This window comes from Gymnoscopelus braueri (assembly GCF_963280865.1).
Source record: "Gymnoscopelus braueri genome assembly, chromosome: 11".
NCBI lineage: Eukaryota > Metazoa > Chordata > Actinopteri > Myctophiformes > Myctophidae > Gymnoscopelus > Gymnoscopelus braueri.
Window position 1 is genome coordinate 27,611,375 of NC_137613.1, and position 27,743 is coordinate 27,639,117.

Here is a 27,743-nt window from a genome sequence, read left to right on the forward strand (position 1 = left end):
AAAATGTTTTATTTTTGAATAGCCGGAGTATAATATAAATTTGTTTCATTCAGATAAGGACATCAGTTTAACAAAGGGAACTTACAGGACATAAATAGGTTTAACAAAGGGAACTTAAATGTCAATGTGGTTTTGCTTTTTGCAACCATGTGACATAAAGAAAACTCACCAAAATATAAATACAGTTGAAATGTCACGGAGGAGTGAGTAATTTCCCATATTTTTAGACTGTTCCATTTTGTGTGTGTGTGTGTGTGTGTGTGTGTGTGTGTGTGTGTGTGTGTGTGTGTGTGTGTGTGTGTGTGTGTGTGTGTGTGTGTGTGTGTGTGTGTGTGTGTGTGTGTGTGTGTGTGTGTGTGTGTGTGTGTGTGTGTGTGTGAAAAACATTCTGAGCTCCACTGAAAGCATACATGTTTGTGTCTGCGTGGATGTGTACTTTGGCATAATTTAGACACACCCACCCCTAAGCTCAGTGAAAGCAAAAGCCCTGCACAGTGGCTCTTTACAGTCAGTCAGTTCCTCAGGAACAGAAGCAGCACTGTGCCTCTCCAACACGACCCTCTCTCTCCTCTCACCACACCTGGGTTCCACATTCATTTTCTCTCCACCACCCCGGCTGCAGACATGGTGCACCACAAGGAGTTTGACAAGGCGGGCAAGACAGCAGGCCTGCAGATCTGGAGGATCGAGAACATTGATTTGGCTCCAGTCCCTGATGGTTTACACGGGAACTTCTACAGTGGGGATGCTTATGTCATTCTGAAGACTGTCAAGGCAAAGAACAGTGATTTCTATGACCTGCACTACTGGCTGGGTGAGTTGATGAGTTGATGCAACTTACCTGGCTGTATTCTCTGGGAATTGATACGGTGGAGGTGATAGATAGATAAGCATAGCACAAAAAGTTCTGATTTTTTTGTTTGGTAGATTATTTCTGTGTTTGCAGCTGTTCTGTTATACCATTAAAGCATGTTTATTTCCCTTTTAAATGGTGCTCTGTTTGTGGGATACATGCATTTGTGGGATGAACAGCTGAGTGTGTTGCGCCCATGATAAATGGGCACAACCTTCTCTGCCAATGCCTTCTCTGCCAAATGAAAAGCAGCTTATTCTGCTGTTGCTACGGACTCTTGTTTTGAGCTTCCTACCCAGGTGTCCCCAGGTATATACCTGGGGACACGGAGGTCCTATGCTGTTCCCCTATCCCCTCTCTGGGGAAGACCTCCATAAAATCAGAGGGACTCAGGGCAACAGGTGTATGTGAAAATGCAGGCATGTCCCTCGGATAAGATTAGTGGAACGGCCCCTTAATGGCCTGTAGGTCTGTTGGAGTGAGATCCTATGGGGAGACACAGAGTCCCCCAGCCATCCCATGTACCCCGGTGAGTTGTCATAATGTGTTTCATAATATTCAGTCTTCATCGATTGATTGATTGGTTAATTGATTATGGGCTCATTACGCTATGTCAGCATGTGTTGTACGATCTGGGTCTAGAATGAAAAAGAATAGTGATTCTTTTTCATTCTAGTCACAGAAAATGTAATTACAGTTGTCTTTACACTTTTTCAAATGAGGGCCTCTGGGAAGAGCAAAATGAGCGGGCACTGGGGACATTATTAGGATGAACCATATAAACCATATGAACCAAGTTACTTTCAAGTTATTACATGGTTCCAGTTTCATTTATCTTTCTTTTTCTTTTTTTTTAGTAGAATTCCAATTATTTTTACCCCTTTTTCTCCCCCATTATGCCAATGAATTCCTCCTCACACACATTTCTGTGAGTTGTCAATGCTGTTGTACCCTACTGGTTCACCAGATGATATGTATCCAGAGGTGGGTACATCTCTGCTCCTTTTCTGCAATACAGACTTGTTTGAGTGTACAGTAGTATTACTGTGTGATACCTGATGTTCCGCATTCCACAATGAGTGACTTTTGTATAGAGGCAGAAAAGTGATGAAAAATGAAGTCATGCTAGTTTGTCATGCTTGACACAAGAACATAAATACATTATGATTCATACTGTGTAACTGACAGCTTCCTGCACCAGAAGGGGATGGCCTGAGATATTAATCATTTCTAACAAGGAATAGGACCTTTAGGCAATATGTGGTTATGCATATATGCTGTTAACTTTACATTTTATTATGTTATAAGTATGGACATAAAAACAGCTTTTGAAGAAAGAACAGATTGTTTTCCTGCAGAGAACACCTGCTAATGTACTGAGAAGAAATGTGCAACACTGCTGAGCAGTGATCAGTATTCAGCAGCCACTTCCTTCCTGTAACCACTTAAGCCCTATATAGTTTGTCTTACGACGAATAGCACAAATAACTGATCTACAACCTCACAACATGCCCCAAATAAGGATGCTGAAAGTGGTTAATGCATCTCTCTGTCCATCCCTCTCACTATCTCTCTTTTCATCTTTCTCTCTCCACTTCCTTTCCCAGTACCAGTTCAATACCACTAAAATGTTTTATATAGTCCCTACTATCTTCTTAAAACCCACCCAGCATGAATCATTAACCATCTGACATGCAAATGGACTTCTAATGCACTTCATTTCCATCACAACGCACTTTACTCCAACGAAACACCATATGTCCACTTCTAGTGAATGTATTCACCCTCATAATTAATATAACGATAATGAGTGTATGAGGCTGCTGCTGAGAGCTCCACGAAGCTCCAGTGCAGGCCAGATGTTTGTCAATGTTGGGGTACCCACCTGCTCTGCTGTGCTTCGCAATCTTATGTATAGATTTATGTGTAGGGCATCTGAGTCAGTATGACATCATTGCTGTCATAACAAACCCTATACGTAGTTCTGTCAGGTTCTCCTCTAGACTGTGGAACCATTGGCGCACTTGTCCGTATGTTCGAAACTGAACATGGTGGAAGTCTTTTATTGTATTTCTTATTCTGTTATTTTTCTTTTTATTGTGTTGTGTTTTTATTGTGATATGAATCTCCCTTGGGTCTGAAATGAAGATTGATTTGAATCGAATTGAAGACATTTGACAGAGAGGGTAACGGCTGGATGAAAAAACTGCTGGAAATTCTCACTTTGTGAGTTGTGAGATGGCAAAGAACTGCTGAAAAGTCACACTTTGTGATCTACGAGATGACTGATAGTGTCTCATGAACATACTGCAAGTGTGATTCTCAAGCAAATAAGTGGTGGTAAGAAGCACTTCCTCATCTCACCACTTCCGTTTTTGTACTTGCACAGGCAAGGAGTGCACACAGGACGAGAGCACAGCCGCAGCCATCTTCACCGTGCAGCTGGATGAGTTCCTGGGTGGAAAGCCGGTCCAGTACAGGGAAATACAAGGGTTCGAATCCACATCCTTCACCAGCTACTTCAAGGGAGGGATCACATACAAAGTATGGCACAATCCCATTCCAGTGATCTCAAGTTATGGCAAATTTCACAATAGCATGGATCGTATTTCATACTGCTCAGGCTCATTCACTGTGGTATACTTGCTTTTGATAACATCTATTTTTCCTTAACCTCTTAAAACCTACTTTGACTGACTGGGGTCCCCCAGGGGTCTATACTAGGCCACCTCCTTTTTCCCCTCTATACCAAAACTCCTTGCCGAAAATAGCCGATTCACTGCTTGTAGATTTTCTATTTTTGCCAAAGGTTCGCCTCAGAATATGGACGCTACGGTCCATCATGAACCGTTCATGTGGTTAAAATGTGTTTTGATTCCACAACATTATGTTTGGCCATGGCGGGCGGTGACTCATGGAATGGAGCGTTAACTTGAGAGCAGGGGAAAAAGAGGAGCAATGGAAGAACATTAACAGCATGTGTGTGTTTCTCTTCCACACAGACTGGAGGCGTTGCATCAGGCTTCCATCATGTGGTCACCAACGACCTCTCCGCCCGGAGACTCTTCCACATTAAGGGCCGGCGTGTTGTCAGGGCCACAGAGGTTCCCCTGAGCTGGTCCAGCTTCAACAAAGGAGACTGTTTCATTGTTGACCTCGGAGCTGTAAGAGAACCTGCCGCATGCGTTTCTCATTCCACTGAATTAGATGAGCAATTATGAAACACAGGATAGATAAAGAAAGATAGACACAGCAAGGGGTAACACATAATATACTAATTTAGAAAATAAAAAATAAAATCAGCAGATAGAAATGCACGGTGACTTGCACTTGTACGACTTAGGAATTAGCTTGGTGAAAGAGCTTTTAACGTGTGTAAAGATATACAGTAAGTGCAGTCAAAGTGCACTAACAGATGTATGTATATAGATGTATATAGACCACACATGGGCAACATACGGCCCGGGGGCCGGACCCGGCCCTTTGACCATCTTAATCCGGCCCGCCAAGTCCTCAAAGAAAAACAAAATGACCCCCACCAAGAATGTACATTATAAAAGGCTGCTGTAAATGTTTTTTAGAAAAAAATATTTAGCTAGACTCCAATTAATAGTAATTCATATTTACCATTTGAGTACTATAGGCTACCTACCTGCATTTCTCCATCCGTATGTACTCAAATATTTTGTTTATAATGTAACAGTCAACCTTGAGTCCATATTTATAACATAATGCAATGTGTTTGATCAGTGACCTATGGAGTGGTGCATATCAGATAAGATCCTGTATACATTTATAGGCTCATTTAAAAGTTGATACGGCATTGACATGGATTGTTTTATGCAAGTCATCTTTTGTAAGGCCAGTACACCAGAGTGATACAGTATAGCTGTAAAAAAAAAAAAGGAAATGAACAGAACAATTTTCAGTTACAACATTTTGTAACTGAAAATGATTGTTGTGAAAGCAAGTACCTTATTGTAAAGTAGTCTGGCATGTCTACCAAATCCATGCAGTTTTAACATAATTCAGCACTATGTGTTTCAAGTTTCAATTCAATTGTACAATGTGTGGCCCCTCACTCACTTTATGGAAGTCAGTATGGCCCCCTGGAAAGAAATCTTGCCCACCCCTGATATAGACGGTATACCCCAGTAATACGTGTAGAACAGAACAGTCAGTCTACAGTGCATGGACAGTGAGAAATTATCTTTGTGAGACAGTGAGTCATTGTTATCTTTAATGGTACAAGGTACTTTGTAAACATCATAATCCAACATGATGCCCCCTGCATCTGTGGTATCTGTGACTGTCATTGAAACATTGATGCCCTCCTCTTTGTACACAAGCCCTCTTACACAGACTCCTCCTGCTGCATGTTTACGAAAGGAGGGTTTATTTGAGCTGATAGTTTCTTTACAAAAACAACATAGGGCTGCAACAGTCAATTGTTTTCTTAGCGATGGCCTTGTTTGATTAACCGAATAATCGAGAAGCGTATTTTTGAAAATATTTCTTTGTTATTTTTTTTATATATATCAGAAATTTCAGATATAAGTAGCAGATCAACAAGCTCACAAGGCGTCACATCGTGACATGTTGTGAGCATGTAGATCTGCTATGCTCACTAATTTTTACATTTTGCCTATAAACACATGCCCAAAATAGGGATTGATTATTAATTGATTCTTTTATTATTTAAATCAATTATCGATTGATTTAATCGAATTATCAATTATATCAATTAGTTTGATTAACTGTGGCACCCCTAAAGCAATATTTGCATTTGTCTGTGCTCTTGTCTGTCTGTCTGTTTGTATCTTCAGGTGATCTATCAGTGGTGTGGATCCCTGTGCAACAAGTTCGAGAGGCTAAAAGCAGCACAAGTGGCTGCCGGCATCCGTGACAATGAGAGAAATGGCCGAGCCAAGCTTGTGGTTGAAGAAGAGGGAAGCGAAGCCTCAGAGTTGATCACGGTTTGTTACACACAACACAGTGAGGCCTTTCCAAACATGACTTGAGCTTCTTGCATGTCACAGTATATAAGAATTCTAAAAAGAAAAGAAGGAATTAAAGAGATTTTACATTTACATGTTCTGACTTTGGAAGTCAGAATGTTTTTAATCCTATATATTCTATACAAAATGTAGCCACTCTAAATATATTTTAATTTGTTTATTCTTTCTAAAATATATAGTATGCATTAAATAATTGTTTTTATTTAGAGCACATTTAAAAGAAAATAGAACTATTGCTCAAAGTTCCTTAAACGTAGTTAAAGGAGAATTTTGGACTAAAGTTTTCTTACCTTTTCTATGACGTTATGATATCTTAGGATGAATGGTACAGTAGAACATTTTCATAACTCCACCCCTGAGCCGCCACAGCTTAAAAGGTGCGCGGATAGGCCTTAGGTTAGATCACATATTTTAATAGCTTTTTTTATTTATTTATTTTGTGAGATCTGACGTTCATAGTGACAGAACACTATGCAACCAAAAAAAAAAAAAAACAGAAGTCTCGCTAGACGAGACTGAAATCTCGAGATTTCAATCTCGTCTAGCGAGACTTCTGTTTTTTTTTTTTTTTTTTGGGACAGTGTTCTGCTTTTTTTTAAAAAGCTATTAAAATGGAAAGTACAGAGGACCCAAAAGCAGGACTCGAGGCAGGCAGGATAAACTCAAAGTATGCAGTAGGTGTTTATAACTTCTGAAAGCTAACTACCAAACATAGACTCTCCAAACATTAGGAACATTGCTACAAAATAAGAACACCAAGGCAACAACAGAGTAACAGAATGCAAGACTAATACAGAACATACTGAACAACAGAAACAGGCCTAATAAGTCCAAAAACAGTCAAAGTTCAAGGGCCGAGGAGCGGACCCTGACAACCGATAAAAATAGCTTGTTGTGTGTGTTCTGCAGAACTACTCCCTTTATCAAGTTATACATTAATTTGATGTTTCTTGTATGTGTAGGATTAGGTTTTGTGAATTATACTATGACATTATGATATCTTAGGATGAATGGTACAGTAGAAAAATGTCATAACTCCACCCCTGAGGGAAAAAAAAAGAAAGAAAACAGAAGTCCACCCCTGAGAAAAAAAACAGAAAAAAAGTCTCGCTAGACAAGATTGAAATCTCGAGATTTCAATCTCGTCTAGCGAGACTTCTGTTTTTTTTTTTTTTTTTTGGGACAGTGTTCTGTCACTATGAACGTCAGATCTCACAAAAAAAAAAGCTATTAAAATATGTGATCTAACCTAAGGCCTATCCGCGCACCTTTTAAGCTGTGGCGGCTCAGGGGTGGAGTTATGAACTTTTTCTACTGTACCATTCATCCTAAGATATCATAACGTCATAGAAAAGGTAAGAAAACTTTAGTCCAAAATTCTCCTTTAAATATGCTCCAGCAGGACCTTAATAAAATAAATGCTTGTGATGACGTTTTTATTTCATGTAGGGGGTTCAACCCTCATTTGTCTTGGTTTGCCTTCCTGTGGTTTTAAGCGTTATTTAAGACTACCTGCTCCTACTGGTTTCAACAGGTCCTTGGCACTAAGCCAGAGCTCCCAGATGGAGATGACAGTGATGACACAGTAGCAGACATGTCCAACAGGAAACTGGCAAAGCTTTACATGGTACAATATCTACAACTACTACTACTACCCCACACACACACACACACACACACACACACACACACACACACACACACACACACACACACACACACACACACACACACACACACACACACACACACACACACACACACACACACACACACACACACACACACACACAAACTTGTCCCTACCAGTGCCTCATCATTGACATCTGTTGTCACCAGATTTCTGACGCATCGGGCTCCATGGCAGTGACCATGGTGTCTGAGGAGAACCCGTTTCAGCAGAGTCACCTGCTGTCAGATGAATGCTTCATTCTGGACAATGGCAAGAACAAGATGATCTTTGTGTGGAAAGGTACAACACCTACTGTGTGCGATAACTATTAAAGAACAGTTTTTTTTATGGCGTGGCTCTGTAGGAGGCTGGTCGTCTATAAGAGGGTCTGTGTCTGTGTGTCTGTGTGTCTGTTTGTCCGGAGCTAATCTGGCAAACTGCTGGATCGATCTTTTCCACATATGTTTTATACTTTTTGAAATATTGTACTTTTATATTTTATAATTGAAGTCAACAGGGTTTGGGTCAGGTTGTAAACCTTACCCAAATTTGGAGTCATGTGTCATCATAGGTATGTCATGGACATAGACAACTTACAAACACATAGACGTCAGGGGCTGGTCACGTGAATTCTGAGATCCACATTGGACCCACACTGTGCCCATGTGGATCCTGTGATCCACTTTTTTTTTCCTTTTATTGGTCAATGGTCATCCATTATCTCTTGAGGTTGCATTCAGACTCCTAAGCTAACCTAAATCATTGTGTATATATTATGGCCTGGTGATATTTTAGTATGCCCCCGAGGCTGCATCGTTGTTTCAAATGGGCTTATCATCGTTCTGACAATGCAACAGGCCGTGCTGGTTTGCATATCAGCATTGATCTCATCTCGTGTATATCCTGCAGGTCAGAAGGCCAACCCCAGTGAAAGGAAAGAAGCCATGAAGACAGCGGAGGGTTTTATCAAACAGATGGGCTACCCAGCAAACACCAAGGTATATGAATGTTATCAGCCAGTAACACTGATGCTTACATACCAAAAATAGCCGATCAGCTATTTTCGGCATGTAACAATGTCTTACAACAGATTATAAATCAGGGTGTGGCCCATAGATCAGCGTGAGGCAGCTTGGTGTGCAAGTACACCGCCTGGACATGCCGCTAGTATGTCAAAGGGACTTACCCCGATTCAAACCCTTGATGCTGAGTCCAGTGATGCAGGGAGGCATTGGTTACCATTTTTATAGTCTTTGGTATGACTTGGCTAGGGATTGAACCCTTAAGGGCTGACACCCTAACCACCAGGCCACTGAGCTGTCATAAATAAATGCAATAAATCAGGGTTTAGCTCCATGTTACCCTTATTTTGTCTTCACTGTGTATTTTGATTGATTGATTGATTGATTGAATATTTTATTAGAAGTTTGCAGAAAAAAGCACATGAAAGTACAGTTCAATACAAGGTCAGCTAATAGGAATTAAAAAACCAAGAAAGCCATTGGCTTGTTTCCATTGGGGTCCCTGTACTCAATTCATAGTGACATTAAATGACAGACAGATATACACTACTATGCAGAACATCATATAAACAGTTCTCAAAATACGAAAAACAAAAACATATGTACAGTAAACAGCTTGAGGGGGGGGGGGGGGGGGGCTAGGTTATGACTTTTCAAATTGCAGCCACCTGAAGGTACTCTTTAGGGCAGTTTTCAAGGAGAGTAGGGGTTTACACTCCTTCACAACTCTGAAGGTTCACAGGTATGTTTCAAAGCATTGTCACCAAAAAGATATATTCTAAATACAATTTGTCCTCTGATAATTTATTTTTCTTGTTTGTATACATTAGATAAAAGAATAAACTATTGCTCAAATTTCCTTATACGACATTGCACCACTATAAATAGCTAACTTGTCTGTGTTCTCCAGAACTTTATCATGTTATGAATTGGATTATTTTTTGATTTTTTTGCTTCTTGTGACTATAATTTGGTTTCACTGTATGTGAACTGGACTCCTTTAGTTCACCTCTAATCACCCGCCTACAGATCCAGGTTCTCCCAGAAGGTGGGGAGACTCCCATCTTTAAGCAGTTCTTCTCAGGCTGGAAGGAGAAGAACCAGAGCCAGGGCTTTGGGAAGGTCTACGTCACAGAGAGGATCGCCAGGATCCAGCAGGTGGAGTTTGATGCCTCCAAGCTCCATGAGTCCCGTCACATGGCAGCCCGGTACAACATGGTGGACAACGGGACCGGGGACACACAGGTACTATGTAAAACCATGTTAAAGTAGAATTTTGGACTAAGGTTTTCTTACCTTTTCTATGACGTTATGATATCTTAGGATGAATGGTACAGTAGAAAAATGTCATAACTCCATCCCGGGTCCGCCACAGCTTAAAACGTGCGCGGATAGGCCTTGCGTTAGATCGCATATTTTAATAGCTTTTTATTTAAAAACATTTGGTGAGATCTGACGTTCATAGTAACAGAATACTGTAAAAGAAAAAAAAAAAAAACAGAAGTCTCGCTAGACGAGATTGAAATCTCGAGATTTCAATCTCGTCTAGCGAAACTTCTGTTTTTTGTTGTTGTTTTTTTTGGGTTGCATAGTGTTCTGTCACTATGAACGTCAGATCTCACACCAAAAAAATGAAAAAAAGCTATCAAAATATGCGATCTAGCGCAAGGCCTATCTGCGCACGTTTTAAGCTGTGGCGGACCCTGGATGGAGTTATGACATTTTTCTACTGTACCATTCATCCTAAGATATCATAACGTCATAGAAAAGGTAAGAAAACCTTAGTCCAAAATTCTCCTTTAAGCAAACTAATCACTTAAGTTCATTGTAAAAAATAAAATAAAAAATCTATTAGATTTTTTTTCACGTCAATTAGGCTAGAACAAATAATAATTGTTGCTGGTAACCTGTTGTTGCTGATGACAAATGTATACAATCCAACTGGTGTAACTTGGATACACAGACGTTTGCTGGCTTTAGGACTGCAACTAATTCATTTATTTAGTAATTGATGAATCTGTTGGTTATTTTTCCTGTGCTGTTCATTTAGGCCATAAAGAAAATTATTAAATTATGATATAATAAGGTAATTGGGGTAAAAAAAAATTGTAAATGCTCAACACAATGAATTATCATTCTAATTCTTGTTTTAGTTATCTGACCCCAAACACAATTTTTTTTATTGTCTCCGCCAGGCCGAAAGGCATGGCGAGAGAGTATGTTTAACCCCTGTCTGTCCGTCCGTCCGTCCGTCCGTCCGTCCGTCCGTCCGTCCGTCCGTCCGTGTGTCCGTCCGTGTGTCCTGTCCGTTTGTTACCAGCTAATCTCTGGCACCGTTGGCCCGGTCGCTGCGAAACTGTGCACACACACTCCCTGGATGCCAATTCAGAACCTCTGCCCCAAATTTTTCACATGGGCCTGTTATAGCGCCACCAGGAGGCCGATTTGTGCAAAACCCATTTACTCCTACAGATTTTATCCAAACATCACGCAAATCGGTACACAGTAGCTCTATAGTCATGTGATCAAGACGGATCTGTCCGATATTTCATATTCCATCCTGATTGGCTAAGGTTGGCTTCCAAAGTTTGCAGGATTGGTCCGTTTTGAACAAAATGTCTCAAATCATGAACACAGCGTGCGATTTCCGTGAACACTTGCACGCACATTCCCACTAGACCGAGGAAGAAATGCCACCCTTTTCACATTGGCCTATTATAGCGCCACCAGGTGGCCACAATAACCTACCTGACCTGGCGGAGACCTGTGCTCCGAGGAGCACTTTTTCTAGTTGTTGAATGTGTTTACCCAGCAGTTGCCATTTTTCCACAAATCCTTACATCACTAAATGTATTATTCAATTAGCCTACCACAATTTAATTCCATAGATGTTTTGTCAATCGATGAGATTAGATTATCCAATTGACCGTTTCACCCCTATCATTTTGTTGTTGTGCAGATCTGGAGAGTGGAGAGCAGTGGCAGGGTTCCTGTTGACCCCAAAACCTACGGTCAATTCTACGGTGGAGACTGTTACATCATTCTGTACACTTATAAAGGAGGACAGATTATCTACACCTGGTAAAGCCTGAGTTATTACTTTTAGATTTTCTGATAATGTTTATGCCTATAAATAGGATATAGGATAGGATGGATCTTTATTGATCCCATGAGGCTAATTCAGTCACCATAGTAATTACAGCATTCACATAACACAGAACAATTAATAAAAACATACCAGATAGAAAATAGCCAGCCAGATAAAAAGAGAGAGAGAGACAAAAAGGCCAAGAGCATAAAAAAGAGGAAAAAGGTCATAGCATGAGCAAGAATCTCATTGATATTAGTCCACAAACTGGGCAGAACGCCTGGTAGTGGAGTGTCCATTAAGCATCATTGTACATCTTCCTGGCTACCGGCACAAAGGACTGACTGAGTCCGGTCCTCTTTGGTGTGAGGGTGAGTACACCGCTGGTACTCAGCCGCCCCACAATTTCCGTCTGAAGTGGGTGGAAAGGGTGGAAAGGGCCACCAACTTCTTCCTTGATCTCACCATCACCACCACAGATCCACCCATCCTATTTTGCACCAACGACTACACCACTGTCCCTTATTGCAAGTGTGTTAACACTAACCGCCATTTATGAAGAAAAATGCTGTGTAGAGCATTTTGTTGTGCTGAAAATGTAAAAAAGGAGTGGGGGGTGGGGACGATCGACTAAAACAGACTTCATATGTAACTTAACAAATATTGAAAACACAGTTTTAAACTAGTTGGTGTAGATGTGAAAGTAGTCAAGATTGAGTAACTGCATGGCACGTTTATCACCTAAAATGTATCAATATTTTACAGACAAGGTGCCAGAGACGAGCACTGAGCTCTTTATTTTTTCTTCCCCTGCCTGTCAGCTCTGCTGCTGGACATGGCTGCTTGCTTTGAGTCACCTGTAGCTCACGCTGCTGGACTATGTAGGCCTGCCTTTAAAAAGATTACTCCACAATGAATATGATGTAATTATAAAAGGTTTAATATACTGTTTTGTTAGGTAGAAGAGGAGGAGGTACACCGGTGGTAGTCCAGTGTGTGTGCCTTGGTGGTCGATAGTGGGGCATAGGGAAACCATCAGCTCAGATGAGGAGCTCTGCATTTGTGTACAGTCGTGAATGGACAGCTGAAGCAGTCTACGTCTGAACACATTTTACTTTTCAGTGCTCCTTTCAGACAGAAAAGGCACTCTGATCAGCACCTTCTAAAAGCGGCCACTATGTAGTCACATTTTGGTCATTTCTCATAGTGTTTAATGTAAAAAGGCGGTGCCTATTTTACTACATAGGTGCTGTGAATGCTACATAGTATACAGTACTGTATAACGGAAGCATATAACGATTGATTTGCATACCCTGCATGGTGTCTGATCTTCTCTTAAGCTCTCCATGCACTGTGCTGCTTCCTGATTTGTCAAACAATCAGTAATTGTAGTCAATGGTGGACAGTAACTCAATACATTTACTTGAGCACTGTACTTAACTTAAGTACATTTTGTGAGTATAGAGTACTTTACTTGAGTATTTCAAAGACAAATATTGTACTTTTGACTCCACTATATGTCTGGGAAGGGAAAAAGTACAATATTAATTAACCTTAAGAAGCCCTATTTCAAATAGATCTATTGAAAATACCAGATCTACAAGTTCAAAACACGTTGCAGAGGTTGTAGATCTGCTAGTGTCACTATTATTGAAAACTTTCTGGAAAATCTTAGATAAAAAAATAATAATAAGCATTTTAATAGCATCTACTTTAGAATACTTAAGCAATTTTAAAACAAAGTACTCCAGTACTTAAACTGAAGCACAAATTTGACAGAGCTACTTTCACTTGTAGTGGAGTAATAATTGACCTGGAGTACTTTGACTGGAGTTGTATAGAAAAATGTGTCCAGCACTGGTTAATTACTTAAATATATTTTTATTGCAGGCAGGGCATGAGCAGCACCCTGGATGAGGTGACAGTCTCTGCCTTCCTGACGGTGGAACTGGATAAATCACTAGGAGGACACGCTGTGCAGGTAAACAATGAAAGAAACATGTGTGACACTTACTGAACAAATCGTGTCTGTCATCCATCCTTCTTTAGGTCGTTGGCTTAAATGAGATTTTAAAATGTTTTTTAACACAAATACTACATTGTCCTAATTTGACAGTCATGTTACGCCACTTTTCTTCAAAATAATAATAATTATTATTATTATTATTATTATTACAAATATTATTATTATTATTACTTGTATAGCACTTTGCATATCATTAAATGTCAGGAAATCATCAAAAATCCAATCACTTTGTTTCTGTTCTTTTGGACTGCATATTGAGCAGTTCATTGTGCTAAACCGCCACCTAGTGGGTGCTTTTAGCATGTATTCCCCTTCTGTGTGACCTCAGGTCAGAGTATCTCAAGGTAAGGAGCCACCACATCTCCTGAGCCTCTTCAAGTCCAAGCCTCTCATCATTTACAAGAACGGCACCTCCCGCCTGGGAGGTCAAGCCCCCGTGCCACAAACGCGCCTCTTCCAGGCACGCAAGAACTTTGATACCATCACAAGAATTGCTGAGGTAAGGATGATATTTTTCAAGGAAGTCATGCAAGAGCATATTTATACAAAATCATAACAATAAGGTTTATTTATATAAGTTATTGAGTTTGTACAATTAAATTGGGTTACAAATGTACATATAATATTAAATTAGGGCTGAGATAAGGACAAAATCTAATATCACAATATCTTTGACCAAACACCTCCATAATGTATATTGTGACGATAATAGTGTATTGTGACAATAAATGCGAGCTCACAATAAACAAGCTCACAAAGCGTTGCAATGTGACACGTTATGAGCTTGTGGATTCGCTATTTTCAGTATTAAAAATATATAACGTATACAATAGGGCCTAAGTGATTAAAAGCAGGAAAGGACAACACTTCATGATATAAAGATATTTAAAATCTCAGACGATATCTAGTCTCATATCCTGATATCGATCTAATATCAATATATTGCCCAACCCTATATAAATTATATTGATTTAATGATTTCCTGTCACACTTTCTTTCAGGTGGAGGCCAGTGCTACCAGTTTAAATTCCAACGATGCCTACCTACTGAAGATGCCGAGCGGGCAGGGGTATCTGTGGGTGGGCAAGGGCTCCAGCACTGAAGAGGAGAGAGGGGCAGAATATATGAGCAAAGTGCTGAACTGCCCCGCCAAGCGCCTCACAGAAGGACAGGAACCAGGTAGTTTATCCTTATGCTTAATTTTATAGGCTACCCCGTTATATGATGGTATCGCGCTACGAACATAGTCGATCTACAAGCTCACAACGCATCACGTTGTGAGCTTGTAGATCTGCTATTTTAGGCACACAACACCAGAGGCACACAACACCAACGAAGTATAAATCAGGCCATGTAGCGCATTAATTAGGTTATGTTTTTTTGTTTTTTATACCTGTACTGTATTTGCCAAGGTCAGGGTTTATTAAACATGCATGCTTTAAGCAACATTCTGGTTTACACCCATACAGATCCCCATAAGCTACCCTGTAAACCAGACAAATCTGCCAGATACTGTACACGCGTGTATTAGTCTGGCTATGCCAGGCTAACAATAAACGCTCTTTCACACGTCAGGGCTGCTTACAAGACAACCACAATGTTCATAGTCGTTGTTGAGCACCTCCCCTGTAGCAGTTGGGGCTTAAAGGTTCTATGACATTCTATGACCTCAATTACACCCAAAAAATCTGAACTTTGAACATTCAGTGGATTTTCTGTGGTCTGGGGTTTTCTGAATAATTAGGCTGAAAAGTAATCTGAGCTTGGCCCTTCGGCAGTGAGGTCACAGTCGATTAATCCCACCCACTCTCCTCCTCGCCCCTCCCCTCCCCTTTTCTTTGGGGGGGGCGGAGCAGAGGCGATGATTGACAGGCAAAATCCCTCACCAGCGACACCCGCAGGCAAAGATTTCTTTTTTCATTGCAGTTGAAAAGGCTTTAGAAATGTGAGAGGAAAAACACCTGCCATGGATCAATGGAGTGGAATTTTTTGTTAAAACTTTCTATACACGTTTGAAGGACCATGACAAAGACTTTTAATGTGTGGTAAAACTGAACGTCATGATACCTTTAAGTACTTTGCATTGGTACAGTACTTCATTGATAGTTGTTGATTGAGATTTGAGCAAGTATTTGAGCCAGCAACGTCTGGTCACAGTCCACACTTTACAATTATGGGTTCGTACAATGATCAGTTTTTCAAAACAGGCTCCCTCAGACATAATGGTACATTTGCATTGAGGAAATGATATCAAATATATCAATACATTTTCAACATTTCATGCAGATACTGTAGTTCCAGGTTATTTTATTCTGGTAACACAGCAGAAATGATACTGTACTGTACGTGTTGTGAGTTATTTTTAGTTGAACAAGTGAAGCACCCGTTCTAGTCTAGTGCAGTGGTTCTCAAACTTTTTCATGTCAAGGACCCCCAAATTGATATGTATTTGGCTGCGGACCCCCATCTGAAGATACCCCCAGGGATCCTTAGGGGGGTTTCAGGGGGTCCCAAGAATTTTTTTTTGATAGTTAGTATAGGACCCAAATGGACACTTTAGGGTCTACAACCCTAACAGGCCTATTTGGTTCAATTTGTACACTCTCAGAGTTAAACAAACACTGAGGATTTTACTGTGTGGATTGGTGTCCCAGAGATCAAAATTGTATGAAATGGGGGTCCATGGCCTAATAATGCATATGATACTGGGGGTCTTTGATATTAAAGACATTGAGAATCACTGCTCTGTGATTCTTTAACCACTTAAACCCCATAAAGCTCTATACTACTGTAGGTACACTTGTATTATTTTACACCAATTTTCCACCGAAAATAGCCAACCTACAAACTCCATAATTGTGAAGTTCTCTGGTTTGTATTTGCAGCTGATTTCTGGGCAGCGTTAGGGGGTAAGAAAGAGTACCAGACATCAGCGAGTCTGGAGAGTCAGAACATCTCTCAACCACCTCGTCTGTTCGGATGCTCCAACAAATCTGGCAGGTTTACCGTAAGTACCGCCATGTCGCCAGACAACACAAAAGACAAAACCACTTCATATACCATTGAAAATATCGAGTGGAAAGCAATGACAAACATGACAATTTGGTGGTTATGTGCTTTATCTAAATTATTTCACCATAACCCTGTGCTGTGACCCACCATAGCTAATATAAACAATGTTACCGTGACCTGTACAGCGTTTGGTAAGCTACTTTCAAAGGATACAAGAAGAGTGGGCACCTCAATGTACAATTTGCTATTTTGTCCAAAACGTAAAAAAATAAAAAATACATTAAAAATGGTCTCAAGTAATGTAAAGTATACATGATTTTAACATGCACACTACATCATTATCAGACTTAAATTTACCCTTCAACTTCTTGTTTATGATTGGATGTACAGGTGTTGTAGCAATTGTAGAAATATTAGACCTTATTTGTGAAATGTTCATTCATGTTCTAATCATGTATACTCAACCTAAAGTAATTAGTTACTTTGCAGTATTACTTTCTGTGCTAAGTAATATGTTATTATTACTTTTGCACTATTCTTTTGTTACGTTCACAAAACATTTCCTTCACATAAGTAACTGTAAGAAATATTACCCCAGTATTGAAATAAGCATTGTATTACGTCGTTACTCATTCAAGTTATTGTGTTAACACTGGTGCTGTGCAGGTTGAAGAGGTTCCAGGAGACTTTACGCAGGCTGACCTGGCAGAAGATGATGTGATGCTGTTAGATGTTTGGGACCAGGTACTGAGCTGTGGAAAAACCCCACACAGAAAATGTATACGACGCTGTAAAATCATGAGTGTTCATTTAACTCTGAGAGTGTACAAATGTAACCAGAGTTTCAATTGCATAAATTAACACTGAGGATTTTACTGTGTATTATATGACATAGTTTCAAAATATGCCAAATGAATGTCAATGTGAAATAAATGTGAAATGTATGACAAATATGCATGGGTGTATTGTATTGGGTGAGCATGGGAAGTCAACCAAACCCCCAGAGGGACTACATTCAAACTAATAGTGTCCACCTGTCTCTTGTAGGTGTTTGTCTGGATTGGCCAGGATGCCAATGAGATCGAGAGAACAGAATCCGTCAAAGCGGGTGAGTTTTCATTGATTGATTAATTTAATACTTTATTAGACAGAAATGGAAACAGCACGAGGTACATTTGGGCTAAAAGGATAACACAAAAAGTACCTGGGGACTTGTTTCCATTGTGGTCCTACAGTATCTATTCAATTCATCAGCATAGCATAAAAATAACACCAAAATACAATGTAATCGACAAATATTAAACACTATATGTACATATGTAGAAAAAGGGAAAAGAGAAAAAAATGTCAGCAGTGAATGCCATCCCCCTTTTTATGGGAAAAGTGAGTTTACCTCCCCTTGTGGTCTCCTGAAAGATGGATTTTCAGGCCTGCTTTGAAGGAATCCAATGGAATCCAATGGATTTTTTAAGGGATGGTGTCAGGGCATTACACATTTTGGTGGCAGAATAGAAGAAAGAAAAATTCCCCATGTACAGTAGATGGGTGGTACCAGATCGTTGTTGTTGCTCCCTCTAGTATTGTGGCTGTGGGTGTCACTCACTTTTTTGAAGTGGTTTGTCAGGTATGTGGGTATTGAGGGCATTGAGGGCAAAGCCCCTTTGACCATCTTAATTCCCATTTTAATTGCTTAACCCTGTCTTCTACCCTGACCCATCCCAGACTTCATAACTCACTTGACCCTCATGTGTACACACTGTTTTTGTTTTGTTTTGTTTTATCATGTTTTCCTTAAACATAATAAAACAAAATATGAGTGTGCATGACCTCATCAAACTGAACCAAACGTTGGAGGCTTCAATGTAACTGAGACTTTACAGCTGTAGTCTGGAACTTATTTTAATGACTAAAGGTTATTTTACCCAATCTGTACTTTGTAGAGTATCAGTAAAGGTCTCCCTATATATCTTCCTATACTCTTCCATTGAGAGATGTGACCCTTTCTAATCCCGGGTACGACAGGAAATGTACGTAATGCAGGATGTAGCCTTTAAGAAATGTTCTGAAGCGCAACTGTAGCTGAACTCATTGTTCATCTACCATATAATCGCAATGTGTGGTGCAGTTGAACCTGTTCTGCCCCAGTTTCCTGTTACCTCTACACTGTCCTCTCTAAAAAACGAATCTTCAAACATAATCTCAGAACCCCCGTGTTAGCTCAAACAGGATGCTTTTACCTCCTGTTGATCTTCTTTGAGACTTTATTTGTTTCCTTGCAGCCAAGCAGTACATTGAGACAGACCCAGGCGGTCGTGACAAACGGACTCCAATGGTGATCGTCCAGCAGAATCATGAACCACCCACATTGACCGGCTGGTTCCTGGGATGGGACCCCTCCTACTGGAGCCCAGAGGCCGCAAACATGAGGGGACTCAAACTTTAGGGACTTTTTTCCTCCATCATAAATTGTGAATGTGGACTGAGATGTAGCCTATATTTTTTCTCCCATCTAATTAACAAACAGAAAAATACCAAACAGTACATGTGCAGGAAATTATTGAACCTTTTTTTTTAACATTTTAATTTGTTTTCTTAAGCCGTTTCTTCATATGGCTTTCACTGCAATTAAAACGGTGCTTATTTGTCTTTTTCTTTTTTTTACTCTGATGTATTTTCATGCTTGCAGAACTGTTTTTATGTTTTTATATGCTTTTGTTTTATTTTTTACTCTGATGTATTAAACTGAAGTACATTGTATTATATGTAGTGTAGCTTCTTAGCCACGGGGTGGTGCTCAAGTAACATGAATTGCCACGGATTGAACGTAGTAGGCCTAAATAAATACTGTAATCCCTCAGTTTGTCAGTCTGGGGGTGGGCGGGGGAATATGAAATAAAAAAGCTGATTGTTTTGTACTTTGAATATCGACAATATTAAATTCGCTTTGTTAACTCTTTTTTTTCTCCACTCACCCTCGCGTTTTTTCTTTTTTAATCTAAGCTATTCTATCCAGCCTATCCAACTGTTAAAACCTCCACTTCAAATAAAGTGTTGTAGACAGTCACCCCACACCACAGTGTCCATGTGTACAGTCAGTGGTGGAAAAAGTACTCACATGTTTTGCTTAAGTAAAAGTATCAATACTGCAATGTAGATATACTCTGTTAAGTAGAAGTCCGGAATTCAAAACGTATGTTGAGTAAAAGTACAAAATTATCGCCATCAGAAGGTTTAAGCATTTTAGCATTAAAGTACCAAAAGTAAAAGTAGCCTACTCAAATATTGTGCAGAATGTCCCATTTCCACGAGGTCAAAAGGATTTTGAATATAGCCAATCTACAAGCTCACAATGGTTGCATGTGTTTTGTAATAATCAAAATCTACAAAGTAACTAGTAACTAAAGTTTTCATAGAATTGTAGTGGAGTAAAAGTACAATATTTTTCCTCTGATGTTGTGGGGAATACCTCAAAATTGTACTTAAGTAGCCTACAGTACTAGAGTACATGTACTTTACACCACTACATGTGTATTCTTATACGGGCCATGGTCAATGGCCCTATTTCCTGGGTGATTGTGATCAAACACTTGTAAATCTAGACTGACGTCAGTCTGCAATCCGACCTGAATCAACACTCACAGCCCACCCTCTTACTGAAATATGCATAGGCCTATCAATGTACATAGGCTAAGTGCTGGCGTTCAACGTGTAATCAACACCAACGTAGGCTATGCTAAAGCAGTGGTTTTCAATGTGGGGTCCGAGTACTCCTAGGGGTCCATGAGGGAGTTCTATTTGGGTCCCCTAGAATCTAGGACAGCCAAAGGAGGAGTAGTTTAATGTCACTATACCTCAAGGCTAGCTCTGGTCCATAGCGTTAGAAGGAGTTCTCGTTCTAACGCAATGGACCAGAGCTAACCTCAGTAGCCTACTATTCCAGCGCTTATTTATTTCCACTATAAATAATAATAATAAACAAAACTGTGTTACAAAGTGATTTAGGCCTACAACAGAAGCAAAAAAGCAAACACAAATTGATCATAACCATGCATCCAATTTATTTCTCATGTTATATAGGCCTACTTGACGTTTACGGCTTCACGGTTGAATTTGATCATTAATAGGACAGAATACTTTGAAATGGGGGGGGGGGGGTCATGGCCTTATGAAAGTAAAATGTTTTATTTATTTTTTACATTTCTTTCATTTATTTATTTATGTATTAAATTTAGGGGAGGGGGGTAAAAAAGTTTGAAAACAGTGCTAAATCATTAGGCTACACATCTTTCACCATAGGTTTAGCAAAGAGCAATCTAATCTACATTCCATCATTCCTAGCATACTACTAAACTACTATAACATACAGTACTTTCTTTCGCGGTTGCTTCAAAGTTCATGAGTGACAGAAACAGGTGGTGTTGTAGGTGTGTCCTTATCACAAACGACTGTCGTCTCTCTCCGCCAATCAGATGCCCCGCACGCTAACGTGCGCCGTGATTTAGCCAATCACCGCGGGCTGGGAGGAGGGTTAAACGCTTTTACATGATGCTTCGCCGCGTCACGGTGTCGCGCAGGAAACACAGCAGATCTACAAGATCGCAGTGCGTTGGGTCACTGACGCGTTGTGGGCTTGTAGATCTGCTGTGTTCGGTATTGGCCCCTCCCTCTGGTGCTGGGTAGCGTTGCCATGTCCGCTTATTATAAGTGACTTTGGGATAATTTTTGTAAAGTTGCTTGTAAATATTGGTAGTTTGGGGGTTGCGTTTTTTTTGGGGCTTGTTTCTAAAGTGTAGTTGCTTATTTAGGCTTTCTTCCACATTTTTAATTATTATTTAAACTGGTGGTTCTCAAATATTATCATGAAAGTGTTTTGTGCCTGGGAGTATTTGTGTTAGAATGTTTCAAAAATATTCCAAATATAATTTGTATATATAATATTTATTGCAAGAGTTTTTGAAAATAGAAGATCTAAAAGCTCAGAATGCGTTGCGTTGTGAGCTTGTAGATTGGCTATTTTCAAATAGCCAATGTATATAGGTTTAAAGTGCTCATGTGGCCTAGTTGCTTCTTTTGGGCTTGTTTTCATTGATTTGGTTGCTTATTTCTCTCTCGAAACCTGGCAACACTGCCTGGGAATGGAGAGGGGAGTCACAACGGACACGCCAGACGCACTTTACCTCCCTGGATGAGTGGATGTGGATGACAATCAGCTTCTTGAGGATACATTACATTACATTTACATTACCTGCCTGCTGCTGCTGCAACGTTCACTGTTGTTTCTGCTGTTTTATAATCGGAGGATCAAATTAATTAACAGGTAAGAAGATGCATTTATAATATCTAGCAACGTGCACCACGCAAAATATTGTAAATAAATATTTCGCTGCCTAATTTTTTTGACAGTTTAATATTGTACAATGTCATTGGGTTTTAGTTGTAGTTCGTGTGTCATATTAGCCTATACGTGCCAGACCCCCTCCTCATAAGGTCGCTAATTTGTGTCAACCGTTTATTTTCTTGTAACACTTGTTGAAATATTCGGCTCAAACCAAGCCGTATGTGGGTATGTTGCTGAGCAACAGCTTTCCTTTTTTTAATTTATGTTCTCTTCTTTTTGATCACCTTTAACAGAAGAGCCGTTAATGTTTTAGACTATAACCGATAAAAAAACAAACTTCTGATATCGGTATGTTACTGGGGGGGAAAAGGATAAGACTATTTAATGAAAACACGATCTGGGTGGAATTAAAGAGGCGCCCTGTTGACTTGAGTCTACCTAGTGAATAGGAATTAGCGTATCAAATCCCTGTTGCAAATAGGCTCCCATACGCCCCGCTGCTTTACTTCTCATTCATCTCCTGCTACCGAATAACGCCTAGATCAGGGGTCTTCAACGTTTTTCAGGCCAAGGACCCCCTTAGCTGATAGATAGATGAACCCCCCCCCACTCTACATATTGTATAATATACAATACATAGATTTCATAGATAGCTTCATAGACCTGACAGCACTGTCATCAGTGTTGGATTCATGTTAATGTGTATTTTCAGACAGTAATATTAACCACTTAAACCCTAAATACTTAGAACACTTGTACTTTATCTGCTCTTTTTCCCCCTACACCAAACCTCTTTTCCGAAAATAGCCGATCTACAAGCTCACAACACGTTGTGAGCTTGCCTTGTAGATCTGCTATTTTCGGCTAATCCCCTCAGAAAATGAATTCTAGGGTTCAAGTGGTTAATGTAAAAAAAAAATTACTATCACACAAACATTTGGTGGCCCCCTGTAGTAACTCTGAGGACCCCCTAGGGGTCCCGGACCCCCTGTTGAAGACCCCATGGCCTAGATTGCTTTCAGGATGTGTAGTGTTCTAGAATGATAATGGGAGATGGAACTTTCATTCACTTCTCTTGATTATAAAGCAATGGAGTAGTAGTTGTAGTTGTGTGTTTTTACAGTTGCTTTCAGTGAAACCTCTTTTATTTTTCCAGGTTCCTGCTGCAGCCCCCTGGGATTAAGAGCAGCCTTGGGAATATCTGGTGAAAGTAGAGAGACCTCCCCTAGGCTCCTGTGTCCTCAAACGCCGTCTTATCATCAAGATGGGGAACGGATTATCGGACCAGCATGCCCTCTTTTCCTGTCTCCCGTCATTCCAGGCCCTCCACATTGTCATTCTAGGACTGGACTGTGCGGGAAAGACCACCGTATTGTACCGCCTACGCTTCAATGAATTTGTGAACACTGTCCCAACGAAAGGATTTAACACAGAGAAGATCAAAATGTCGCTGGGTCCTAGCCGGCGGACAGCGTCTTTCCACTTCTGGGATGTAGGTGGTCAGGAGAAGCTACGGCCTCTGTGGCGATCGTACACTCGCTGCGCAGACGGCATCGTGTTCGTGGTGGACTCTGTGGACTCCGAGCGCATCGAGGAGGCCAAGACAGAGCTCCACAAGATCACACGGCTGGCAGAGAACCAGGGAGTGCCAGTTCTGGTGGTCGCCAACAAGCAGGACCTCAGGAATTCTCTTAGCCTGGCTGAGATGGAGCAAATGCTGGCCCTGAAGGAGCTGGGTGCTTCCACGCCCTGGCACCTGCAGCCCACCTGTGCCATCATCGGAGAAGGTCTGCAGGAAGGGCTGGAGAAGCTCCACGCCATGATCATGAAGAGGAGAAAGGTGCTTCGGCAGCAGAAGAAGAAGAGATGATTGGCACCCACAGGAAGGCGCTCATTAAGAGCTGTCTTAGGACTGAAATGGGTGGTGGAGCCTAAGTGAACGCCCCACAGTGGCCCTGAGCCAACGCAGCTGACTTCTCTGTGAAGTCTGTATCAGTGGCTGATCGATGAGTTTGATCAGTCCATTTGGAACTGTTTGATCAGGGTTATTACGGTGTTGTTGTCACCGGGGCCAGCGCGATTGATTTTGCCGCGTGCGCCGTGGACTTTGGATAGTGACAATCCAGTGTCAGTATAGGAACACTAATGTTGTTAAAGGAAGTATTACGCCATACTGCAGCCCTCAACAAAGACCACAACAAACATGTGTGTCAATGCTGGACTATGGACTCCAACAAGACTCTTGACTCATGTTTGTAGCCTACCTGCTGTTCTGCATTTTTACTGATAAAAAGAAAAGAAAAACAGTGTATTGTTTTGTTTACCAAAGCTAGTGTTGAGATTCCAGGTAGAGTTGTGTATTAGAGAGAGCGATCAAATTTGCAGATGTCAATCTTTTTAATGTAATGACAGATAGTCCTGTGTATTTTGTCTCCATGTTGCACAATGGGAAGAGGGTCCACAAAGTTTACATTAGATTTGATGAAATACTAAGTTAAGAATGCACAGATGGGGCTCCTTCCTATATTATATTAAAAAATGTTTTGTCGGTCATGGAGTTTAAACATTTACAGCGACTGTGTGACTATCATTATGGGGGGGGGGGTTGTGTTCAGCACCAGCCTTGCTCACAGTGGATGCGTCGTGTGTAATTCTGTTGAGTGATAGACTCTGTTGGCTCAGCAGGAATATTCATTGGCTGCCTTGTCAAATCTCCATCCTCGTACTATGAAGCAGGCTGGTGTCAGAGCCAACGTGTCTAAAAGACAGTCAAGTGTTCAATCAAGACAAGAGTCAAAATGCACTTTATCGGTCCTTTTCTTGACCTTCAAGCTTACATGAACAAAAATGTTATATGAAGTTTATGAGACTAAATGAAGAGAAATAAGGCTTCAAAAGAAGTGGGGGGTTTTTGTACTTAAAGAGAGATTCTGTTACATGTGTCACCCTTTCACTCTGTGTGTTTGGCAGGGTGTTCATGAATGTGAATGTGTTTTGATCCAATGTATTGACCTTGAATAAAGCAACCGTGTGGCACAACTATACAACAGCCTGTTTCTTTATCTTGTCACAGTACAGGTTACTTGGCACACTAGTGAAAAATGGCATTGCTCCTCCTCAGCTGTCTGTGTACCTGCATAGGTGGCTGTAATTAACCACCTATGCCATGTTTTATACTTCGTCCTACAATGGTGTTGGTTAAAAAAAATAGCAGATATACAAGCTTTGAAAAATAGCAGGCCTACAACAATATTTGCCTATGTTCTGCCGTTTGAACATTTTAATATAATATTCTATACATTATTTTGGCAGCGCCCACAGTAGCGACGCCAGGTTGAAAGTGGTTATTAAGCTGTACACAACACAGTGTAAATACAGAGAAAGGGTTAGGGGTTATGGTTATGTTTTCAGAAGAAAAGGTTACAGGGCTCTTTCTGGCCCTGAAACAGTCAAGCAGAAGACAGCTTGAACAGATGGAGTCAGTCATGTGTTTTTACATGGGTATTGGGTACTACCTTACATTACATCACTGTGTATTTACTGCCAGCCTACACCCATCCACAGATCTCATGCTCTGCACTGAAACCAGCTCAAGTTAAACAGTGACAGCTAGAGGTTAAGTACTGTAGGGAGTTAGTCTGCATGCTCATGAATATTCCCAATAAAAATTGTCGAGGGGACTTGTTTCTATTTCTGTATTGCAGCTGGCCCTTTCAAGTTATTAGCTGATACAGCTAAAACAGATTCACCAGGAAATGCATTTGTAACAGTCTAAAAAATTTTGAAATCTGTAGAATATTTCTGGGTTGCTTTGCGATAACCAGTGTCTAAATATACTAAGAGCCCGTTATCAGATTTTGGGGTATTTTATTTGAGAGGTAAAAAGGTTCCATTTATTTTAGATGTTTATCCTGGACTGGCTTCTGTTGTACTAGGATGTTGGTTTTGGTAGCTGTGGGTGTTTTGAGAAGAGTGGGCACAGCCAGTTCTGGCCCAGGACAAGTTCCTCCTCCTGGAACAATAACAGACATGGAGGGGGCACTGGTCAGAGCAGAGACGACCGCTTAACCACGTGAACACTAGTTCAACATTCTGTCAAAATAACAGATCTACAAGCTAACAATGTGCCGCAATGTGACGCGCTGTGAGCATGTAGATCGGCTATTTTCGGGGAAGAGATTTGATGTGTAGAGGGCAAAAAGGAAGGGTCTAGTATAGACCCTTGGGGGACACCGGTCAATGAAGTATATAGGGTTAAAGTGGTTAAGGAGCCACAAAGAAATATACCTTATAACTTACAAAACAAAACAAAAACATTAATTGCACAGAATGCACACAATGATAGAGGTATGCAGTTAAAAAAGAAAGAATTACAAAGAATAATAGAAATGTGCAGGAGTAAGAAACCCAAGTGGGCTTATACAAAGACAAATGAAAAATTGTAAACTAAACAGTGAAAAACAACAATAAGGTTTAGAATGTTTATAGTAAATATCATTGAGTTTGAACGCCAAATTATTTATCTTTTAATGGTGTTCAGGCAGGTTGTTCCAGAGGCATGGACCATGGTATCAAACTTTAAATTGACCATGAGTATTCCTAGAACAAGCATTAAGGAAATCAGAACCAGTATTATAATTGTGTTAGAATAATAGCCCAATATTTTTGAGAATGTATGTGATGGGAGTGGGGAGGTTTAACGGAGGCAAACACACCCAAAAAATATGCTGTTTCTTTTTTTTGGTCTCAAACCCTGCATGCAGATAGGGATAATCAAAGTGAATATGATGATAATATTATAATAGTCTCAGAGACTCTCGTAGACTATGCAAGCAGATTGGGTGCCCAGCATGCACAGGCAATGTACTCCCAGAAACCCTGGTGCTGTTTGTGATGCCAAGCCTTCCAGTCCAGCAACTCAAAAGAGAATTCAAAATGCGGATTAAAATATGCAGCCTTGTTTTAATAAGTTCACAGCAGCTTTTCATAAACTTTGCAACCACATCGAGGGTGAAGGAACACAAATATAGAACTCTAATATGTTAGTTACTGAAGGAGCATTACATTGTTAACATTAGTTAACATTTCATTAAGGTAGCTTAGAACCAGCACATATAGGGGCTTAACAGGTTTTTATGGCAGTGGTGCTACATAGCACCTCAACCACCCCAAAGAACCACTGGAGAACCACAATTTTAGTGTGTGTACAGTTTTTCCATTACAGACGGCTCATGCAGGGCAGGATGGCACGGCAGGTTAAAACTCTCCCTGTTCCCATGGCCTCTGGCTGAGAGAAGCCAACCCAGTTCATCAAAGTGACGGAGGCTGCCGCAGGGTTCAGTTGTTCCCATACCATCGTATCAGCCCCCTTCTCCTTCCTGCAGCAGCGCAAAATCCTGTCCCAACCCCTTCCCTTTGATCCAGTCTAGTAATTATCAAGAGATTAGTCCACCAGCAATACTAGTGGGCCTATAGAACTGCCAATTTGTTGTGGGCTTGATCACTGGCCCGTGACACACTGCGTCGAGTCAGAACCTTGTAGAGCCCTCCCTCACACTTCCACACTGGCTCCGGGCTCGCCCATGCTGTGTGTAGTATTGTACACCACTGTGGTCATAAATGTTGGAGCTCCCTGTAATAAACAAGCGGTGCACATGGTCATTAATGACTTCCAAGAAAGAATGTTGGGCATATATCTGGAGGGTTAACCTTTG

General features: G+C 40.6%; 2 protein-coding genes across 2 annotated transcripts; both read left to right on the plus strand.

Annotated features, from left to right (window-relative positions):
* The first annotated feature begins 494 nt into the window (after window positions 1–494).
* On the plus strand, window positions 495–19,755 carry scin (scinderin). Its single transcript, XM_080443283.1, has 16 exons — window positions 495–814; window positions 3,243–3,397; window positions 3,856–4,017; window positions 5,680–5,829; window positions 7,406–7,498; window positions 7,711–7,843; window positions 8,453–8,541; window positions 9,595–9,810; window positions 11,525–11,646; window positions 13,544–13,634; window positions 14,008–14,178; window positions 14,681–14,858; window positions 16,565–16,686; window positions 17,358–17,435; window positions 17,739–17,799; window positions 18,971–19,755. The coding sequence occupies exons 1-16, from the start codon at window positions 625–627 to the stop codon at window positions 19,132–19,134; spliced, it is 2,175 nt and encodes a 724-aa protein (XP_080299409.1). The 5' UTR covers window positions 495–624; the 3' UTR covers window positions 19,135–19,755.
* A 2,117-nt stretch (window positions 19,756–21,872) lies between these two features.
* Window positions 21,873–25,060, plus strand: arl4ab (ADP-ribosylation factor-like 4ab). The gene is made up of 2 exons (XM_080442263.1): window positions 21,873–22,008; window positions 23,186–25,060. The coding sequence occupies exon 2, from the start codon at window positions 23,294–23,296 to the stop codon at window positions 23,897–23,899; it is 606 nt and encodes a 201-aa protein (XP_080298389.1). The 5' UTR covers window positions 21,873–22,008; window positions 23,186–23,293; the 3' UTR covers window positions 23,900–25,060.
* The last annotated feature ends 2,683 nt before the right edge of the window (window positions 25,061–27,743 follow it).

What these genes read in the sequence shown, in the direction of transcription:
- arl4ab (XM_080442263.1), top strand. Translation starts at nt 23,294, where the DNA reads ATGGGGAACGGATTATCGGACCAGCATGCCCTCTTTTCCTGTCTCCCG.
- scin (XM_080443283.1), top strand. Translation starts at nt 625, where the DNA reads ATGGTGCACCACAAGGAGTTTGACAAGGCGGGCAAGACAGCAGGCCTG. An exon ending in AAGCCTCAGAGTTGATCACG is followed by an intron (nt 5,830 to 7,405) that starts GTTTGTTACACA and finishes TGGTTTCAACAG; the next exon opens with GTCCTTGGCACTAAGCCAGA. An exon ending in CCATCACAAGAATTGCTGAG is followed by an intron (nt 14,179 to 14,680) that starts GTAAGGATGATA and finishes ACTTTCTTTCAG; the next exon opens with GTGGAGGCCAGTGCTACCAG.